This window comes from Typopeltis vanoorti, chromosome 21, assembly GCF_054136105.1.
Source record: "Typopeltis vanoorti isolate ZY-2024b chromosome 21, IOZ_Tvanoo_1.0, whole genome shotgun sequence".
Lineage (NCBI taxonomy): Eukaryota > Metazoa > Arthropoda > Arachnida > Uropygi > Thelyphonidae > Typopeltis > Typopeltis vanoorti.
The window spans coordinates 66,332,264-66,354,964 of NC_143569.1; the positions used below are offsets into that span (position 1 = coordinate 66,332,264).

At 36.5% G+C, this 22,701-nt stretch overlaps 1 protein-coding gene across 2 annotated transcripts in view; it reads right to left on the reverse strand.

The window, feature by feature from the left end:
• Positions 1 to 1,874: 1,874 nt before the first annotated feature.
• The window catches only part of LOC150094938 (neprilysin-1-like), an 84,931-nt gene continuing 64,104 nt past the window's right edge, over positions 1,875 to 22,701 (reverse strand). Inside the window, exons 18-22 of one of the 2 annotated variants that reach the window (XM_090410889.1) lie at positions 20,179 to 20,312; positions 11,363 to 11,428; positions 9,494 to 9,694; positions 5,710 to 5,789; positions 1,875 to 2,150 (exon numbers count right to left, since the gene is read on the reverse strand). In XM_090410889.1, coding sequence (XP_090267015.1) covers positions 2,051 to 2,150; positions 5,710 to 5,789; positions 9,494 to 9,694; positions 11,363 to 11,428; positions 20,179 to 20,312 — 581 coding nt within the window. In that variant the 3' untranslated portion in view covers positions 1,875 to 2,050. The remainder of the gene's footprint in view (positions 2,151 to 5,709; positions 5,790 to 9,493; positions 9,695 to 11,362; positions 11,429 to 20,178; positions 20,313 to 22,701) is intronic. The other variant, XM_090410890.1, reaches the window with a different exon arrangement.

Here is a 22,701-nt window from a genome sequence, read left to right on the forward strand (position 1 = left end):
ACCAACAAACGGAATGAGACCAAATTTTATATTCAGACTTTTGAAGGCACGGGGAGATGATTTCTGCGAAAAAAAGATTTAGTATCAAAAGTCGCCGATAGGGGAAATTTTGGAAATGGAAGAGCTGAAAAGGCAGATAAAATAGAATAATAACATTTCGACGGTATAAGCGACAGCCACGTCATTCATTTCAGCTGGATATGTTTCGCGTTATAATGATAATAAGAATAATAATAATAATAATAATAATTAAACTAAAAAAACAACTTGCGAGAGACAAAGAAATTAATGTAGTGATCGAACTCATAGGAAATAATGTTTTATTCATCAGAATCAGGGTCCCCTGGACCAAATACACGATTTTCAATGTGCGGACCTTTCCTGTGCACACCGGATACGACAAATTGCATCCAGTGTGCGACATGCTCTACAGCTGAGCGTAAGGAGTCGGATTGGATGTTCGTAACAGCCCGTTTTATGTTCTCTTTCAAGACATGCAAGTTGGGAACGCCACCAACATACACAACGGATTTCAAATATCCCCGCAGCCAAAAGTCACATGGAGTGATGTGCGGGGATCGAAGCGGCCATGCCGTAGGAAAGAATGACTGATAACCCTCTCATTACTGAAATGCTGGCGTAAAAGGCGCTGTACTGAACGTTTCCAATTCCTTTTTCAGTGGAATTGGTGGTGCTACTGTCCCGCACGCACAGTAAAATTTGCATAATCTTTTTACCTGCGTTTGCTGCAAATATCTGACAGCTTTCGGCTCCGTCAGCGCCAAAATTTCCGCTGCCGGCGACTTTTGGTACTTTTTTTGTTTGTTTTTGTTTTTCGCGGAAATCATCTCCCCATTCCTTCAAAAGTATCAAGATAAAATTTGGTCTTATTCCGTTTATTGGGTTTTAGCTACAGATCCTGCAAAGAGGGAAAGTTATTTTATGGCCAGCCTATATTTTGATTCTTTCGAGTGGATTGAGAGAAGTTTATGGAAGGTCGACGAAAAAGCGAACCGCTTCTCTAATAATTAACAACCTACAATTCAATCCGTAATTATATTATTCACTATTTTTATAACTTAATCCTCACGGGCAAAAAAAATCAAATCACCAGCACAATTCACTCACCATATTATTATTTTTTTGGGGGGGATGGACTGAGTCCTTGACTCTTTATTCCTTCATCTGATTGAAGAAAATCTGTGTGAATTGGGTGTTATTGAGCTAAAAGCTCTAGTCACGGCTAGGTAACGGCAATAGCCGAGCCTCAGTTAAAACTTCATTGGCTACAGCATTATTACTTATTATTATTATTTTATTATTATTATTATTTATATCATTTAAAACTCTGATATAAATAACTTATAATTAAAAATTGTTGTTTTAATAATAGTTAAAAAACTCATCAAAAATAAGTTAATCGCTATTAACTTATTATAATAAATTACTTCTCAATCAGCGATTTGACTTTTGTCTGTTGGCTTGAAGGAAGATTGCTAAGCAATTAGCTTTAATAACTATTCTTAAGTACTAGAAGTACTTCAGTGTTGCTTCTATGATCACTAGAAGCAACAGAACTTCCAATAATTCCAACTAGCTTAAGAGAATAGTTATCTGAAAAATAATTCAGATAACTATTTTACAAATAATTTGAAAATAATATTCGATTATGTAACTTGAAACTGTGGAATCAAGGGATTGCTAAGGTGGACTAATCTTCTCTCTATCAGAAACTTTTTTTTAATTAATTATTTATCTATTTTAAGGCAAAAACTTAGTTAAAAGGTACAACCAGTTCGATTGTATTAATTTATAAGGTATCTATGTGTTGTTTCATTGATCAAGTCATCTTAAAACAGAGGTGTCTCATAAGATCCTTTTCTTCGGTTGCAATTTAATTGTATACAAATACAAATTACATAAGCAAAAATTATGTAGACGTTTTCTACGTAAGGAAAATTTGAAGAAGTCTTGCTAAACTATTTTTATTTGGACGAATGGTTCCGATTCTGGCAATGTTGATTTTACTAATCTTTCAAAATCTTCTGTTTTACAAAACCATACACTTTTCTTCAGGATTCATTGGAGAATTCAAGGGACAATTAAAAGCTGCCGCAAAGTCTTCACTGTTTGAGACGGATCCTAACACCCTAGAGGGGGAAAAAATAATCCAAATGTAGACAATGCTTTAGCGAAAAAGATGCACGGATGCAACAGTAAGTGTCAGCCATTTTGTAAGAAGTTTATAATTATTTAACGACATGTTTAGAATCATTTTACAATTATTTTATATAAAACTGGCAAACCATTCGAAAATACTGAATCACTTTAATAAGAAAACACGAGAATACTTCAAAAAAGAAATTTTATTAACCATCACTTCATACGAAGTATTTCGTTCCGACAAAGATGTATGAATAACACAGAAGTTGACTTTCGTTTTCGGCGTAGTTGAAAAATGTTTATGCATTCATTCTATCCTAGCATCTATCCTAGACTTAAATGGAATAAGAATTCGAAATACATTTCACGAAATGACAGTACTGTACATAGCCATTGATCGCAAATAGTTTGCGTTCCAGGTGGTCTAACGAGATGTAAATCACTGGGAGCCAGATCAAGACAGTGTAGCGTGTAGAACATGTTTTAACAAAGCATCCGCACCAAACCATTTCCGACATATCGTTGGTGTCTAAATGGGATGATGTGTAAAATGTATCCCGTGTGGTGACCGGGATAAGAATAGCCCCACTGTAGCCCATGCACGTCGTACAAGGCGACAAAAATGGGTACTCAGGGAGGGAAACAGATGACAAAGCTGTAGCCAATGAAGTTTTAACTGAGGCTCGGCTATTGCCGTTATCCCACCATGATCAGAGCTTATAGCTCAATAATTCCCCATCCATACATTTTCTTCTGCAGATAACGGGGAATATGAAAAGCATTCTTGCTTCGCCCATCTAGCCCAAAAAAAAAAAAAAAAGTATAAAATGCGTGAGCACAATCGCCACCTGTTCGTCAACTTTGTTATGTTTACGTTTTTCCTGATTTGCGCTTAAGTGTAGACCCACACTTCACGCGCAGGCATTCGAAACTAAATCGAACAGAACAAGTGGGTTAATTCTTATTCCCAAAGTGGTCTATATCGGTATATTGCGTGTGTTCTTCCGGCCAGTTTGTCCGTTTTCAGGGCCGAAAAAAACCCTCCACCTCCGTATGAGACCGGCTAACTCACCATTTTGATTGAAAACATCTCATGACGGTTCCTCGCGTCATAGACAGGATCCGAACCAGGATCTTTTCGACCAAAGGGCCCGTCTAAACCATTACCGGATTGCCCCCCCCCTAAGTGAGCTACGGAGGCTCATGTACAAGTAGGATGTCATATTTAGACGTTACACCTCCGGTATTAGGGGATCCTGCCGTGTATCAAGAAAATACTTCTCACACTATCACATTACAGAGCAGTGATCATCCCGCAGTGTCTGAAGTAAACGAGTCCACCGATTCTGTTGGTATCGGTAGTATAGGCTGTCCAGCGTATAATAAGTGAAAGCAGGATTTGTCACTGACCAATAAGATGTCTCGAGCCACACATCCTTTGGTTGAATTTTTGTTGATGTTATTGTTGTTGTTTTGTATTAAACAACTAACTGGACTGCCCTAGACACAAGTAGACACGAGTAACCCAAAAGTAGGTCAGTTTACGTCCTTTATTGAAACCGACTATCAAAGGCAAACTGTCGAGACCTAAGGGTATCAAAGACACTTTAATCTAACTGTCATTACCTATAATTAGGCGTGGGCTTGACATACTTTTGCTAACCTGCTTTATATAGCTTCGCAGAGACAAGAAACAGTCGATGATTTAGTTGATGGTAGTGCACCTAATAAACTGCTCGCTAGTGTGCATGTGTAATTAATAAATTTATGCATCAAATAATGAATTAAGTTAAGCAATTTGTGAAAGTTCTTGTCATTTCATAACGAGTTTGCAATAACTTTACATTTTTTCAGAATCATCCTAAAATCCTATTAGAATTTTGTCATTTTTATTTAATTCAAATATATCACGAACAGAATTCTAGAATATCACGATTATTATTATTATTATTATTATTATTATTATTATTATTATTATTATTAAGAGATGCGTCCAAGAAGTTAGGGACTCATTGAGGGACTCTACATATTACATGCACCAGCTATCATACTTATTCTTGAATTCATTCACACTGTTTGCACTCACAACATTCAATGGCAATCGATTCCAATCACGCACCACCCTCTGAGAGAAAAATCTAGCCTTCACACCCTTCTTGGCCGCCCTCATTCTCAGCTTCCAAGGCCTCTCATCCAATCCCTGCCCTCCATAAATTGAAAAATTCCATCAATTGAAATCCTGCGTGACTCTATCAAAAGTTTGTAAGTCTCGATCATATCACCCCTCTTTCTCCTGTTTGCTATTGTCTGCAGTCTACAAATTCTGAATCTGTCTTCATAATCAGTATTCCACAATCCTGATATCATTTTAACACTCTCCTTTGTGCTCTCTCCAATATATCAGAATCACTAAGGAAACCAGGAGACCACACCTGCGCACAGTAGTCTAAGATAAGGTCTTATCAAGGCAAAATAACATTCTTATCTTTACATGTGAACATTTGTTTCAGCATTGCAATTATCTTTTGAGTTGTATTTGGAATCTTTGCTACCTGGCCCATGAACTTCCTATGTACTAACACTACAAGATCCCTAGAATCATCAGTTTCTTCTAACCTAATTCCATCAATATATTACGACATTGGATATCGTGCGGAAGTGAATGACTTTACATTTACATATCATTAGAGTTGTTTTTATTTATTTATTTATTTTTGTTTTAACTTGAAAGGGAACCTGACAGGTCACAGTGAGTTGCTCTGCGTTTCATATTTAGATGGAAAACATCCCTTAAATATATAAATAATAGACGGTGATCTAACAACGCTATTTGAAACCACAAAATTAGCCATATCTCAGAAATAGTTTTAGCCTAGCGGTGAATTCGGATTAGAGGAACTTTTGAGCTTTTTTTCAGTTATTCCAGTTAGTCGTTCTCTGGAACAGGCAACTAGAGTTTATTCTACTTGAGAAACTCAGTCATTTTAACCTAGCAGTTCTTATAAAAACTGGGCGATGGACTGAGTCCTTGACTCTTTATCCCGTCATCTGAATGAAGTAAATCTGTGTGGATGGAATGTTATCGAGCTAAAAAGCTCTAGTCATGGCTGGGTAACGGCAATAGCCGAGCCTCAGTTAAAACTTCATTGGCTACAGCATTGCCATTTGTTACCCTGGAAGTCCTAAAAAGGGCTTTTTTCCAACCCAGCCGTTTGGGGAAAAACATGGCTTTATTATCTTCGATATTCGGCGATTTTTGGTGTTAATCACGACCAATTTCAAAACAGTTAAGAAGAAATCAGTTCCGTCTACTTTTTTTTTGGAGAAAGGTATTAGTGATTTTATTTATTTTCTTATTTTATATTATATTATATTATATTCAATTAAAGAAAATATTTTATTTAATTCACTGTCAAGAGTTAATCTGAAAAATACTACGATATTATACAATAAAAACATTTTTATCATGATAGCGTTCGTTTGCCACAAGACATTAACAGAAAAAAAAAATTGTTCTCCTAATTAGTTAATATGACTTATTCTTACCTGAAAATACCAGGAGCATGAGAAGCTGTCAGAATCTTTTTCGGTGTAGCATCACTCAGAGGACGTAAGGAACATTCAATCTAAAACAGAAACTTATTGTATGAGAATATCACAAATATACACTCAAAATAAATAACTTCAAGTTAATATCTGTGAAATCGCAATTATCTTCGCTAATAATCCTGAAACTGGATTTTTCGTCTATCAAACCAGTCAAACCAGTCCCGTGACCATTATCTACAGATATACGTACTCTAAAACTCGATGTAGTTTAGAAATATCAAAGCGCTTTACATCGATTTTTACAAAGGTCAAGTCTCATGAGAACTGTTACAAAAATAACCTTATTTGTCTCTATGTAATTTTGTTAATTATATAATGTAAATAACCCTATGGGAATTGATTATATTTACCGTTTTAACTAAAGTTTCTAGAATGTCAAAAACAAAGGCAGTGCTTTGCCATCGGAACATTGCATAATGTATAAAAACTATGTGTAAGAGGACAAGAAAGTTGTTTACGATTAAATGTGTGAGAAAGTTGTTTGTAAGCTCTGCGCATGAACACCTTCAAAGCTAGTATCAAAGAGGTCCGCTAGTTTCAGAGAAGTTTCCGCAACCTACAAGACAAAGAAAACAAGAGCGCACGGAAGAGAAAAAATAAGGGTCCGGCCTGAACAAAGAGATCAAGGAGAACTGCCGATTTCTTCGGGGTTTACAACCCTTGGTGTAAGGTCCCAAGAAGGTGAAAATAAAAGAGGACTGAGCCGAACATCGCGGGGAGTTTCCGGGAGAGAACCAGAGGCAGTTGAGAGGAGGCAAGGTCCAGTTGCTGAAGCAGGAGAGGTGAAGCGCTGTTACCGAAGAAAGCAGTTTGCGGAGAACCAGGAGCTTACTGACTTAGAGAAACAGACTTTTCCGCGAACCCACGCCAGAGGAAAAAATTGGGAAGTCGACCGAAGCCAAAAGCCGTAGAAGGATCTTCAAGCCTGTATGCTGAAACGTCTTGCCTGAGCTTTTGAGTACCGGGAAAATGGCAGTCCAAGAACCGCTAATACTCTGACGAAATGCTCCCTGAAGCAAGGCCTAAGATAAAAGAAGAACCTAGTGACTTTGATGCAGGACTTTTGGAAGGTGTCGTGACAAAGAACCTCCGTAAGTGTGTCCAACCTTTAATGTACATTCTTTTTGTAATCTAGGAGATATGTCATAGATGGAGTGATAAGAAATAGTAATAAGAAATATATATAAGAGAGCCCTCTGATATGTTGTTAACTGGAACATAAATTGTAAGATAACTTGCCATAACTAGCTAATCTCTTTATGAGTAATTCAATCTCGGCAATTTGATTTTTTTAAGCAGAGAAGTAACAGAGTAATTGTATATATTGTATAGTCATTTAATATTGAAAAGGGAAAATTTCTTTATACCAAAAGAGTAGGTAGAGAGAGAAGAGTAACCTCCCTATCGCTCATTTAATCGACTTTATTTTAAATGTAAATAAATGTGTTTTAATTATATGTGTATAGAGTACCCCCTGCTTGTTTATTTTACAATGCACTGTTCCTAAAAAAAAATATCGGACTTGTGAGCGGGAAACCAAGTGCAAATAGATTGTTTGTGTAAAGTTTTACTGAAAGAATTTGTGTTAAAGTACGAGGGAGAGAAATCAGCCGGCCGTATTATTACTGAGTTTTATGCCAATTAAAAGATATTAGTGGAGTAGTCTCAATAAAAATAAATTTTCTACTATCCATAAGCATAAGACTCGTAGTGCGAAAGGTAGATAAACGTCATACGCAATCGTATAAGCAAGAAAGGTTACGAGAGAGAACGCGCGCACTGCTAATTAGAATAACGATATTTCAAATTCGCAGTAACCAAACAGGCTCTATAAAAGGCTTTATAAATAGCAGCAAAAAATAGTAGCACACAGTTTACAGTACAATACTATTAGACAAGGAAGGCCATCCACCTTATAATGATTCCCTAGTAATGTAGCATTGCTACTTCACCAACCATTGGGTTCAGGGAAAACAACCACACTTCATGACTGTAAGAATCAAAATATCTATGGACACTTTTAAAGCAATCCTTACGCAGTTGATTTTCAGACGTGGGGTAAGTGCATGGGCTCTTGTAGAAGAACAGAAAATAACTAAAAAAAGTTAAGTCAGTTATAAGGTCCATTTTTGGGATAGCGCATTTTCAACTGCGAAGTAATCAGTTTGCGTTGAGTCCTATTAGAAGTGCATTCACCATCTTCATTGGATGGATTTGGGATCATACCTTACTAAGTTTTTCGAGTCGTTTTGGTTTGCGTTTAGTACCTAAATTACATCTCTTGTTTAACAAATTTTGGTATTTTAGCGTGCTATTGAGCACTTACAAGCAAACATGATGGCGATTGGTGGGCAATCATCAAATGTACACCATCTGATCAAAAAATATTCATACATCCCTATGTAGTAGGGAATGTCTTCATGAACAGAGTAAAATAGGTTATACTGAACTGGTCAGTGACTTTCAACGTATATCTTGACTTATAGCTATTGGTTTGAATCTGATAATGGTTTTCAATATGGGGATGAGTATTCATCTTACCATCTACATAATAAATGATCTAGATATCGGAATATTTGAAGTGGAGGCTATTTCTGCAGTTCCATTTAAATTTCATCGCTATCTTCTACTAATGACCGCGGATAAATTTTTTGCGAACAAGATTATCCGTGACACTTCTCGACATGTAGGTTATTATACTATATCTAACCCAAGATGTTCATGAACAAGGAAATCTGTTGTTTCGCATGTACCATGGCGAAGGCGTTTCTGGATGTCTTGATCATCACTTAGGCATCACACACACACACACACACACACACACACACACACACACACACACACACACACACACACACACACACACACACACACACACACACACACACACACCAATATGAATTTCTTAATAAATTCTTCAAAAACGGGTGATGTGAATGTTTATGTAAAATTATTATTATTATTATTATTATTATTAATGACACCTCCAGGGAATCCAAAGGCTCATCGAGGGAGGGCATCTACTCTACAACTCTGTCTCCACCACTCAATGCACCAACTATAACGAACCGCAATTACACCAACGCTATCTACCGCACACCACCACCACTAGTATTTTCACAGACAATCACAAACATCCATGCCCATGGCGGGATTCGAACCCGCAGCCTTTTACGCTAACCACTCGGCCAACCAGGATGGCAAAATTATCTGAACCATCACCTCCAAAACAGAAGATATTTCAACTGATCAATACCTCTCTCTCTCTCTCTCTCTCTCTCTCTCTCTCTCTCTCTCTCTCTCTCTCTCTCTCTCTCACACACACACACACACACACACACACACACACACACACACCACATAAAAAAAATTCAAGTCAGCTATTGTCTTTTGCTTTTCGTTGCTTGTTCTTTACGGCTCCGTTTTTACAAATTACGTTACAGCACTTCAAAATCGAAATAGCCAAAAACCATCTGACGATCATGTGTATTAAGAAGGCCTAAAATGACTTGAAAAAAAGTTCATGTTCGGTCTCTAGAGCTGAGATTATATAAGAAATAAATAAAAATAGAAAAAAATATAAAATTAATAAAAACAGAAAAAAAATCCTTTGCTTTCAGAAATCAAATCAATCTTTCAGAAATCAATCAGTTACTTTGTAATTTAGTACCAGTGTGGGTACATTAACTATGAAACTATATTTAGCCTTACGATAAATAACCTTAAGATGGAATAGTAAATGCGATGAATCAGAATAAGTTTTACGGTAATTTTTCATATGATTGCAATGATGATGATGATGATGATGATGATGATGATGTACCCATGCGAAAGAGATGAAGAACATCTGCTCGTCTGTGAACTTCTCCAAACCAGGCAATTTCATGTCGCCTCCTGTCTCATTCTTCCAGTTCTGATAAGCCTGTAAGAAAAACAAGAAGGCGATCTGGTCATTACGAATAGAAAGAATGGGGAAAATTATCAATATTATTATGAAGGAAGCAATAGTAGCATGATTAGTAAAAGGGAGAGAATAAAACTTTTGTAATAGCCTTTTCAGAAAAAATATTTTAACACGCAAATGGCATAGGGAAGCACAAATGCCCTTCAGGGGTCACGTGACTTTAAGTGTTACTACTTGTTCACCAAAATAAGCTATTTGCCTAATATTTACCTGAAGGAAAAAGAGTCTAAGAACTTTTGATATGATTTCGCAACATAGGCTCATTTTAAAGACAATTTTAAATGATGCATATTAGGAGTCACAGGAGTTATTTTTCCCTTGACTACTTTCTCCAAGACCTTGACAACGACCCCTGATATGCTGAATGTTCATTAACGATATAGGGAATGATCTGAGAGGAAGGGTTCATTTGTTCGCTGATAATGCAAAGTTAGGTAGGGCAATAGTGAATGCAGAAGATGTCAAAATTTTGCAGGATGATTTGGATAGATTGGAGTTCAGGGCTAATTGTGGAAAAATGTAAGGTTATGAATTTTGGGGTGAAAAGATTAGCAACAGTATATCACATTGGTGGAACTGTACTCCAGGAGATTGATGAGGCCAGGGACTTGGGAGTGTTGGTGGATGGGGAGTTGAAGTTTAGGGGGGTACATTGCAAAAGTGGCTAAATCAGCTCATCGAATCACTTGGATGCTGAAGAATACTTTGACGAGCAGAGACAAGCAAGCTATTGTTCCTCTGTATCGAGCCTTGATAAGACCGCATCTCGACTGCTGTGCCCAGATTTGGTCACCTAGGTTTCTTCTTGATGGGGAGGAGGTTGAGAGGATCCAGAGGCGAGTGACCAAGATGATAGCAGGTCTATGGAATGAACCTTATGAGAATAGGTTGAAGATTTGTGGGTTGCAAAAATTGCTTGATAGGCGGAAAAGGGGAGATATGATTGAGACATTCAAATTACTGAAGGGTTTCTATAGGATTAATTCAGACGATATTTTTGAGAACAGGACTGGTGGTGGGAGGACTAGGGGACATCCATGGAAGCTTGGCAAGAGCGTGGTTAGTAAGGGTGTTAGAGCTAGATTTTTTACTTTTAGAGTGGTGAATGAGTGGAATAAGCTGCAAGAGTCTGTTGTGGGTGCTACGACAGTGAATGAGTTCAAGGCAAGGTATGATAGATACTGTGTGAATGTCGAACAGTTAAGATGGACATGATGTTCAGGGCCTCCCTCGATGAGTCTAAGGACTCCTTGGAGTCTCCCGTAATAATAATAATAATAATAATAATAATTAAATGCTCAATAGGTTGTATCTCAGAAGCTATGGAATAGAGAAAGGTTCACTACATAATTGGTTCGAGTATCCGTGAAAACTTTCAGTTCTTTTAGTTGCGAGTTATTGACACCAGATGGCAGCAGGGATGTGACCAGTGACAATCTGACTACTGCTTCTGCGCATAAACATTGCTAGATAGTACAGTAGCTTGAAATTAATCATTTTAATTCTTAGATTGAAACATTGCAACATTGAAACAGACATTTAAGTTCTCTTGAATCAAATGAAATCGAATATTTTATTTTGAAGCTGTGAAGCGGTTAAAATAAATAGTAGAAAACTTCCACCTACCCTAAAAGCTTTACGCAAAGAGCCGCTGTCAGCCATATTTTCTGAAAGAGTCGCAGCACTGGAAATCTGGAAAATAAAGCTAAAATAAACCATTTTCTTAAAATATTAAGAAAATAATTTATAGGACTTGCATATTTATTAATAAATGTGGCAAAACAATCAAGATGGTTGACATGAATGTTTCCGCCAGTGTAACACGATTTCATTAACTAGATAGTACTATTATGTTAGTTTAAGATTATTTTCTTAAACATAATAAAAGAAGTGGTGATTTTTTACAGTTTAGTTAATTTTCAGCCGTTGTTTTAACCCTCGGAGACTGATGTTGGACTAGTCTATCACCTAGATAAATAAAAAAATTTTCTATCACAAATAAAAAATTGTGATAGACAGAAAAACAAAATACTAGTCTTTGGATGGGGTTCCCAAATTCTCAACCCTATTTGTAATTGAATGTAATGAATCTGAATTATGAGTAATTAAAAATTAACAATAAATAAAAAATAGCTACAAGCTACACTTTACCCAGTACGATTGATAATCACTAAAATGATTATCAATCGTAAGAAACTTACGAATAAAAATTGAAGTGAAAGCCACAAAACCTGTTTGTGTTATCACTTGAAATGTTATGTTAAATCTCTGTACAGTAATGAAGACACATTAATAATAAAAATATTGATTTGTTGAGAAAAAACTTATATAGGAAAGGTGTCACGTGATTAGATTATGAGAAAGAAACAGAAAACTTAAATAAGTAATGTTGTTCCTAAAACAAAAAATGAAATAAAAAATTGTAAATAGAGATAAATATATTTGTTTCGAATATACATAAACTGTTTTAAGAAATAAGATACATTTTTGAAACACCATTTTATTTTATACATACTTTTTTATGTCTAGTCGAGTAATTGAACTTTTGATTTGGATATGGATATGGATAGGTTTGCTTATATCTCATTAATTGCAGTTTTCGGCCTTTTGGCTAAGATCAAAGTGTAGTATCTGTGATTTTTAGCTTAGGTAGATTGTGATTTTCCTGTGCTTATGTTATATGTTATATATTATATATATGTTATATATTATATATATATGTTATATATTATATATATATGTTATATATTATATATATATGTTATATATTATATATATATGTTATATATTATATATATATGTTATATATTATATATATATATGTTATATATTATATATATATATGTTATATATTATATATATATATATATATATATATATATACATATATATATATATACATACATACACATATATATATATATATACATACACATCTAACAATTATATGTATATATATATATATGTGTATGTATATATATATATATATATATATATATATATATATATATATATATATATATATATATATATATATATATATATATATACATACATATATATATATACATACACATATATATATATATACATACACATCTAACATATATATATATATATATATATATATACACATCTAACACGGGTTCCATTGGGACCCAAGATATTAAGCTTTCTAGCTTTTCTTCAGTGTAGCATCTGATCTTACAGATCTACACCTAAACCCTGGACTGGAGTAATAATAAACACTTATTTTGTTTTTCAGAGGTGTTGCAAGTGAGTGCATAGCACTGGTTACACCGGAATGTATCCCCTCTACACAATCGTGTACGAGGGTTATAGCCGGCAGGCTTCAACCGCCAAGAGGACCAGTGTTGGGAGTACTTTGGTACGTTATATCTAGAGTAAGGGAGTCTGAGACCACGTACGAACCTCTTCACGTTCCCCCGTAATAACATCTTTCAGTTCCACTGCCTACGATACGATAAAGTGGAACTGCCCTACACTAATAAAGTTTTCTTTCCATACCTTTCTCACTCTTCTAGTTAAAATGCCTAATGAAAAACTATCCAGATCCTTGACTGTTCGGTTTACCTTCAAAAAAGTAGTAAAACCTGGGGATATTGCGGAAGCTATAGTCAATGCCGTTAATGTAGACAACATAAAAAATATAAATTGCTGGGACTACCAGAAGGGTCTCTACGAAGTGACAACCAAAGACAAACTTTTAGAAAGTGGTATTATATTAAAAGAAGATGTGTTCCTTCCAACAGCTGTAGATTCATTAGGTTTCAAATTTGTATACCTTCGAAAACTTCCGGCCGAAATTGATGACGCCGCTCTAAATTCCAAGAATACGGTCGCGTTTTAGAAGTAGTCCGTCCCGAGTATTGAACAGGGGACAAGATTCACCTCAAGATGCATATGACTAAAACCGTGCCCAACTTCATCAACATTAAAGGTCACTACGTGATGATATACTATTCTGGCATGGCTAGAGAGTGCGCCAGATGCCATCTTGTTGGTCATATTGCGAGAAACTGTCCTGCAAATAGGTGTGAGAATTGTGGAATACTGGGTCATTCCCAACCAATCTGCACCTCACCATGTAACCAATGCTCCGACCCATCTCATAGAAAATTTGAATGCCCAGTTTCCTCGTCAGCTGTAGTGTCTAATGAAGAGTTTCCCCCTCTTCCTGCACCAAAAGTCACCATTCAAGAGTCTGCGGGACAAATTGAAGAGGAACCCCCCCCCCTCCTACAGACTCTGGTCAGAAAACAGTAAATCCCGATGAGAAGGAAAATACCCTTATCCTGGCGGGAGAAATTAATAATGATATTAACCAGGAAGTTGACCAAAGTCTACCGACGTTGACAGTGGATGCAGTGGCAGACACCCCCAAGTCATCCCTTACAAATGATGATAGTCTTATGGATTTTGCATGTTCACTCTCAGAAATGCCAAGGGAAAACATACCATACGATGAAGACTCCCTTTCATCATTCCCAGATAACCTTTCTCAAAAAGTCTTGGAAATAGATGTTTCACCTAAAAAGTATCCCACAGAAGAGGACAGCAGAGGCCCCTTAGAAGAGCCTTCCTCATCCTCATCTGAATGTATAATGGTTGAAGAAAAATTAGAGTCCGCTCATATTAACTCCGTCAAACAACTAAAAGTTCCGGTAGATTTTACCAGTCAGGTCTCTAATATTCCAGGTCCGAAGAGACCACGGTCTAGTACAAATGGTTCTCATGAGTCTGAAAATAAAGGTAAAAAATCAAAAAAAGTCCAAAAATCTCCCAACATCTTCTAAACACCAATAATGTATCAGCAACTAAAGATTGTGACCTTAAATTCTCAAGGTTTCAACAGTTCACATAAGCAACACTGGCTATATGATATAATGTCCACCTGCAATTGGGATGTTATATTCTTACAGGAAACCTTTATCAATAAACTTCAGTTGGTTAAAAATATAGAGAATAAATTCAACACTAAATCCTTTTGGAGCTTCGGCACCAACAGAAGTAAAGGAGTTGGCATCCTTTTCAGTCCTAAATTCAAGGGCCAACTTCTATTTTCTAGGAGAGACCAAGAAGGGAGGATTATTTTCGTCCACTCCAAAATTAACAATTACTCTATTAAATTTATAAACATTTATGCACCTAATAACAAGAAATAGAGAAAATCATTCCTTACGGGGCTTTACCGTATCTAGACGGAGATTTTGAAATCATCTTAGGGGGGGACTTTAATTGTATAATGGATGCTAAACTTGACAAAGAAGGAGGAGATACAGGGAAATATCAATTGATCGATCCATGTAACGATTACAACCTTGTTGACAGTTGGTCCTTGCTTCACCCTAATCAAAAGGGCACAACGTGGAGTTCCAGTAGAGGTGTCAACTCCAGATTGGATAGATTCTACATTTCTCACAACCTTGCATCTCACCTCCATCAAGTTACTATAGACAAATCATCTCAGATTAATAAAACTTCGGATCATGCAGCAGTAGTCATGACCTTACAATTCCTTAGTGATTCCTTTTATGGCACCGCTCATTGGAGGTGCGACCCAATTTTGTTTGAAGACAACAGCATTAGACAAGAACTGCAACAACTGATCTCCAAACACTTAGAAGACAGACACACAGACAAGCTTGACGATTGGTGGGATAATCTGAAGTTAGCTTGCAAATTGAAGCTCCAATCTCTGGCAGCAGAGAAGAAACTAAGATCTAGAGAAAAAATAAGAACATTATATAAACTAATAAGAATTTTCCAAAATGGCAACAATAATATCAACATTCCTCAGATACAGCTTACCATCCAAAACTACAAACAAGAAATAGCAACCTTAGAACAAGAAGATATAAAATCTCAATCCTTAAAAGTAAAAAACTCGGGATTTTCCCGAGCCTTTTACTCCCAGATCAAAAATGACAGAAAAAACAAGAATATTAATTGCTTACAATTTAACAATGTAATCTCTTCCTCCAAAGATCACATCACTGATGCGTTTTGGTCTTACTACTCCACTCTCTATACAGCAGAACCGGTCGACAAAACTTTATGGCCTAGCCTTTTGGAAAATTCTCTCATTTTGTCTCACCATCATAGAGAATTACTTGAGTTTCCCCTTTCGCTCGACGAGTTAAAGAGAGCTATGAGATCCTTCAAACAGAATGCTGCGCCAGGTAGTGATGGATTGCCAGTAGAATTTTACAGAGTATTCTGTCCCAGTCTGGGTCCCACTTTACTACTCACCTTAGAATATTGCATTAAAAACGGTTACCTATCCAATTCACAACACGAAGGCATTATTACTCTGGTTCCCAAGAAAGGCGATTTAAAGGAGGTCTCCAACTGGAGACCAATCACTCTCTTTAATGCCGACTATAAAATTTTTGCTAAATGTCTCTCCTCTCGCCTCTCTCTGGTACTGTCAACCATCATTCCGAACAATCAAGCTTGTGCAGTTCCCGGAAGGGGGATGTCACACAACACTTTCTTCATCCGCGATGTCATCGCTTACCTGAATCATAAAAAAATGTCAGCAATTTTAATCTCTCTTGACCAGTGTAAGGCCTTTGACCGTGTTTGTCATGATCTTCTCTTTCAAAAGTTGTCTGCACATGGTATAGGCCCTAAGTTTTTCCATTATCTGAGGATGCTATATCACAACCCAACAAGCCGTATCGCCATCAACGATACGCTGTCGGATCCTATCAATATTTCCAGAGGAGTCAGACAGGGATGTCCAATCTCCCCGATACTATATGTCACTTATATTGATATTTTAGCCACCTTGATAAGTCAAAATAAGGAAATCAAAGGTATCGAACTCCCACAATCAGTAGGGGCTCCATTAAAATGTCTTCTGTGCGCAGATGACCTCTCTATCTTCATCTGCTCCGAACAGTCAAAAGAGGGTCTTCATCATTCGATTAATATTTTTGAGAAAGCCTCGGGTTCCATGATTAACCACCAAAAGTCCACTCAACTTCCAATCGGGTACTGGGAAAATATTCAAACACCTATCACTCCAGTTAAAATTTTAGGTCATTGGTACAATAATGAAAACTCACTGGTAAACCTGCAAGAAATTTATGACAAGCTTAATAACATCAAGGAGAAGTGGAATTCTACCATCACAGACTACTGGGGTAGAGCCCAAATAATTAAACAACTGATGTGGCCCATCATCTCGTACTATCTTCTAGTCCCCACATCTTGCTTTAAGCAATGTGAATCTATCATGTTTAAATTTCTGTGGAAAGATAAACTGGACAAAATTAAGCGCATTAAGATGACTCGCCCAACTGATGAAGGTGGCTTAAACATCCCTCTGCTCCCAGAAGCTATCACATCCATTCAGTTAGAAGAACTTAAGAAAACGTTGATCAACCCGTCTCATGTCGGTCATGGCCTCGCTACATACTGGCTAGGCTCGAGATATTGTTCCGCATTCAACTTGAAATATGTCGGCCCCCAAGCTATCCTTCCCCCGAAGGAATACCAAAAAGTTACAAAATCTATTCAACGTCTTTCTCCTCACCTTACAGAAGTCAACTTTTCTTCTCTTAAAAGAACCAAAATTTATTCCATATTAAGGTTCTTGAAAGACCTGGAACCTTTGACTGATGACCAAAAATGTACATGGCAGAACAACAATCTCAACATTATCTATACTACACGGAAACAACTAAATTTCAAGCTGACTCATCAGATACTGCCAGTGAACCACCGTGTTTCTAAATGGAAAAAGTGGACGAAAGATAAATGTGTATTCTGCGAAGAAAAGGAAACCATCAGCCACCTGTTTTATGAATGCTTCACTGCTCAAGCTGTGTGGCGTCGGGTCTCAGACAGATTCAACACCTCCGTCTCTGCAAGTATGGCACTATCTCTAATACCTCTTCCCACCACCATCTCCAAGAGTCAACGTAATCTACTTTTATTCACCATCATAGGGTTCCGCTTCCATATCTGGAAGATTCGAAATGTTGCCTACTTCCAGAAATGCAGAAGAGGCCTTCCAGACATCATCAGGAGTTTTCGTTCCAGTCTTAAGTATTACCTACAAATGAAACTTGAAGAGTTAGGTCCTAATCAATTCAGAAGTCAATGGTGCACCCCAAGTTCCTTGTGCTATCTGTGGAATGATCATCAGATAAAGATAACATTTTAAGTTAAGTATTTTGGTTTTCTAGTGATATATCGTAATCCTTTTATCTCTAGTTAAATTACCTTCTCTGTCACTTCCACTAATTAGACATCTTACTGTCTTCTTAATATCTTATATTCTCCAGGCCTGTTATTAACCAATGAGGTGAATCATTGAGGTTAATATTGATTTAAACCTTAAATACTAAACTATATCCTAGTTTTTTTTTTTATAATGCTTACTTTTAGTTGTTTAATAGGCAACAGATAGTAGCCTGTGCTTCTTTAAAGTCACCTAACTAGTAGAGCAGTTTTGCTCTATACCAGAAATGATGACTAGGTGACGCCGTAAAAGTGATCGGTACTAGTCTGATCTGATCTGGTATGTATTTCGAAGGGTATATACTTCAATGTTTGGTGATTTCACTACTAGATTTGTTTCCAACCATTTTAAGACTAACTGCTTTAGAAGGGTCAGAAAGAAATCCACCAGTCCGGTGCTGTGTCGTGTTATCACTAGAGCAACTGCTCAATTTCAATTCAAGATACTTTAGGATTAGAAGATGCTAATTCTGTTTGGGAAGTGTAAGTGGTTTTACTAGGTGAAAGATGTCACTGCACTCCCTGCGGATCGTGGATCCATTAAGGTTCCTAGAGAAAAAAATCTGGAAACTGGATTAAGGAGTACACGTCAGTTCTATTTTTCCTTTCCCTCCGATTTCTTAGCGCCAGAATCTTCCTTCTTCAAACCATAGTCTCCATATTTTCAAGTTGGCGGATTCTGATAAGATCTTCTCTGCCCCATACAACCGTTTAAATTTGTTACAGTGAACAGTTGAATACCCTCTGGACAGTAGACCACTCAATGGAAGAAACGACCAGCAACAAACAGCATAAAGTATACTTAAAGAAGTGGATGTATCACTGAAGCATTGATGATTATAATTATGCCCTCTTGTGAGACTCAACGTCCTACCTTAATCAATGAGAATTGTTACCCATAGTTCCAATAAACATAGCTATGGTACTGAAACCAAGGTCACCACCATCCCAGTAAGATGCCTTTCAGCCCACTTCTCGCTATGGATGATTCCTAATACTTTCCAAACTGGTACAGATAAGGAGTGGATTTTTTTTTATATTTTCTTTATTTTTTATTTTTTTTATTTTTTTATTTTTTGGACAGTTGGGATCTGGGTTCGTGCTTTCTCTCCGTATTTTAAAATCGAAGATATCATATTAGGATAGATTGCATAAGTAGGTCGGTCGAACTGAATTCTAGCAAACGGACTACAGAAGATTATTACATGATGGATGCATTGGTGATTTGAAAATGGTATCATTCTGAAAAATCCCCCCAAAAAACTTATTACAATGATAACCGTTTGGTAAATAAATAAACTAAAAAAGAAACAAAGTATCGTTTTTCAGAATATATGATTTCTTTTTTTTTGTTATTGTTTCGTTTGTATGTATGGACAGCCATGTATAGGGGAAAAAGTTCAGTTGTAAAGCTAGCAAGAGCCAAGTGTAAAAAATTCAGAATTTCGGATAGTTGATCTCCTTCCTACATAAGTTGAACTTGCAATCACTGATGACACAGCTTTCTGAATATTAAGCAATATGCAGACAAAGCAAACTTCAAAGAAATCGCCAATCGACATAAGATTGGTTTTGTCTCGTAGAGTACATTTAGTGAACTACAGGAAATTCTCTTTACATGGATTATTTCTAATGTGAATAGGTTAATCGATTGAGTATTAAACTAAGTTCCTTTATAATTCGAGTGAATTATAAAGTATTCTTGAATTTTTAACATAAACAAAAAAGGCAACAAAATTTTAATTTTTTGTCTTTTTTTCGCGAGTTTTATTCTAAAATATTAAATTAGCAATTCATATTTCCGACAGTTTATTATCATCATTAGTTCGATCGAGAACGACCTCAGAACTTTCGTAGAGAAAAGAAACAGATTTTGGGGATATTCTTCCGATTATAAGTTCTTATTTATTTGCGACTTCGACTAGTCTTTAGTCCTAACGATTCTGTTCCAAGCGACTAATTGAAAATTCCTCTCCTTACAACGTGTTAGTAGAGAACTAATTGAAAAGCATATTTCTTCTGTGAATTGTTCTAACTTATTTATTCTGACTCTTTTGTTCAAAAATTACGATAACTATAGTGTTTTAGATATTCGGTTGAATCACGAAATCAACACATTAATTAAATTAATTAAATCACGAAATCAACACATTAAATTCAGCACTTACTTCATGCATGTCTGTGTCCGAAATATAAAAACGATTAAATTGATCAACGAAGCAGTTTTTCCTCTTGTTATATTCATCTAGGGTAACGTTATCCCACCAATTCTGCAAGTTACCAAACTTGTCTCTTTTTCTACCTTTTAGAATCAACATAAATATAATAAATATTTTAAACACTACTTACTTAAGTTGATATATGATAAGTGTTCTATTATACAGTAATATTTTCTGAAGATCTTAAAATGTCCTTTCTTAAAAAAAAAAAAAAAAAAGACGAAAAATAAAATTATTTATTATTTAAAAATAATTTATGGAACTCTTCTTGTGCTCAACAATCCCTCTCCTTTATTATTCTAAACTATTTTTTTTATTTTTCATTTTTATATTCATATAAAAATATAATAATATGTATGAATGAAATGTAGATGTTACTCAGATCAGTTCTTCTGTAAAACTCGATGTAGCTTGGAGGTACCAACGCGCTTTACATCGATTTTTACAGAGATCAAGTCTCATGAGATTGTTACAAAAATAACCTTGTCTGTCTCTATATATTTTATGCTAAATATTAATGTAAATAACCCTACGGGAATTGACTGTATTTACTGCTTTAAGAAATTTCTAGAATGTCAGAAACAAAGGCAATGCTTTGCCACCGGAACGTTGTATAATAGCTCTATGTAAAGGCACAAGAAAGTTGTTTACGATTTAAGCGTATGAGAAAATTGTTTGCGAGCTCTGTGTATAAACATCAATGATTAGTGTCAAAGGGATCGGCAAGTTTCCGCTGCCCGACAAGATAAGATTAAAGGAGTGCACAGAGGAGAGCGCGTCGGTCTTAACAGAAGATCAAGGAAACCTGCCGAATTCTTCGGGGGTTACAACCCTTGGTGCAAGGTCCCATAGAACGTCAAATAAAAAGGGACTGAGCCAAACATTGGGAGTGTGGGCAAGGTGGGCAGTCGACAGAGAACCAGGGGCAGTTAGAGGAAGTCGGCAGAGAACCAAGCAGTCGGCAGTTAGAGGTAGAAGTTCCAGAAGTAGGACGTTACGGCGAACCCACGCCAGAGGAGAAGAATGGGAATGACAAGAGAACAGCGGATGTAAATATCCGAGGCAGTGTCGGTCGGATTGTCTTTTTGCCCCAGGAGGTCAACCGAAGCCAAAAGCCACAGAGCGATCTTCAAGTCCGTATGCTGAAACCTCTTGCTTGAACTTTTCGAGTACCAGAAAAATTGCAGTTCAAAGCCCGCCAATATCCCGACAAAACGCCACCTGATGCAAGACTCTCCAGGTGGAAGACTAAGGCCCGAGATGAAAGGAAAAGCATAGGGACTTTAGTGCAGGACATTTCGATGAGTGTGCGACACAGAGCCATATTTTCCAGTGTTCAAACAATAAATAAATAAATAAATTTTCCAGTGTTCATAGGCATACGACTAGTAGATACGAAAGCGAAAGGTGGATAAACATAGTACGCAACAGAATAAGTAAGAAAGGTTACGAGAACAAAAGCGCACTTCTAATCAGAGTAAAGAAGATATTACAATATCGCAGCCGACAATCGACATCATTATTATTACACTTCTACAGTTACTGTGTGTAATTCCTTACGATTGATAAGTTCCGAAAGATAAATCGGAACAATACATGAACAATACTGAGCCCACAGGTGGCTGAGTAAACTTCTAGTAAATTCCATAATGTTCTATCAGCAGAACAGATTCGACTATACTCGCTGCCTAGAAGAACAGAAGTTTTTCTGTGTTTCCTACCCCCCCCCCCACCGTGGCCACTGATTCTCGATTTAGTCGATCTTTGCACTGTCAAGTAGGGACTTTTTTTTCTCCCGGAAAAACTTTGTCAATCCACTTGTAAGACTGGCTAACTCACTTTCAGTTGAAAATCATTCGAGTAAGGTTTTCAAAACCGAAAGGGCACGTGATGATAGCAGTGATCTGCTATACACTCTACAAATTGTCAGCAAAACAGAACTCAACTACAGGTGCTGGAAAAAGGTAAGAACAACTGCTTACTAGTTTTTCAATTGGCTAGCCTACGATTCCTGCTCCTCCTTTTGGGAAATAAAAAGACATTCATTTATTATTTAGCATACCGGTTCATTAAAAGTTTGTAATTTTTTGTTACAGTATGTTTTTTTTTCATATTTAAAGTAAAATTTATGTTTTGAATTCGAATCACAATAATGATGACTATCTGGTTGACCAGCAGATCATTCAGTAGGATTACAATAATTTTCATGACAATCAAAGACGTTTTTCCCAAATTACAATTTTAATATGCAGTGTAATAAGGCCTGTGTAGCTCAGTGAAAGTAACCTTTGCATCCATAGCGCTAGGTCCCAAGAAAAGACCAAAGTTCAATTCTAGTCGCCAACTAACGGAACTTTTTCTAAACAGTTCTTCGACCGGTTCTCACTTAATCGATCTCTGGCATGGCAAGCGGGTTTCTCGAAACGTAAACTCAAGAAAATCGACCGTAGAATCCTTACTATTTCAGACAAT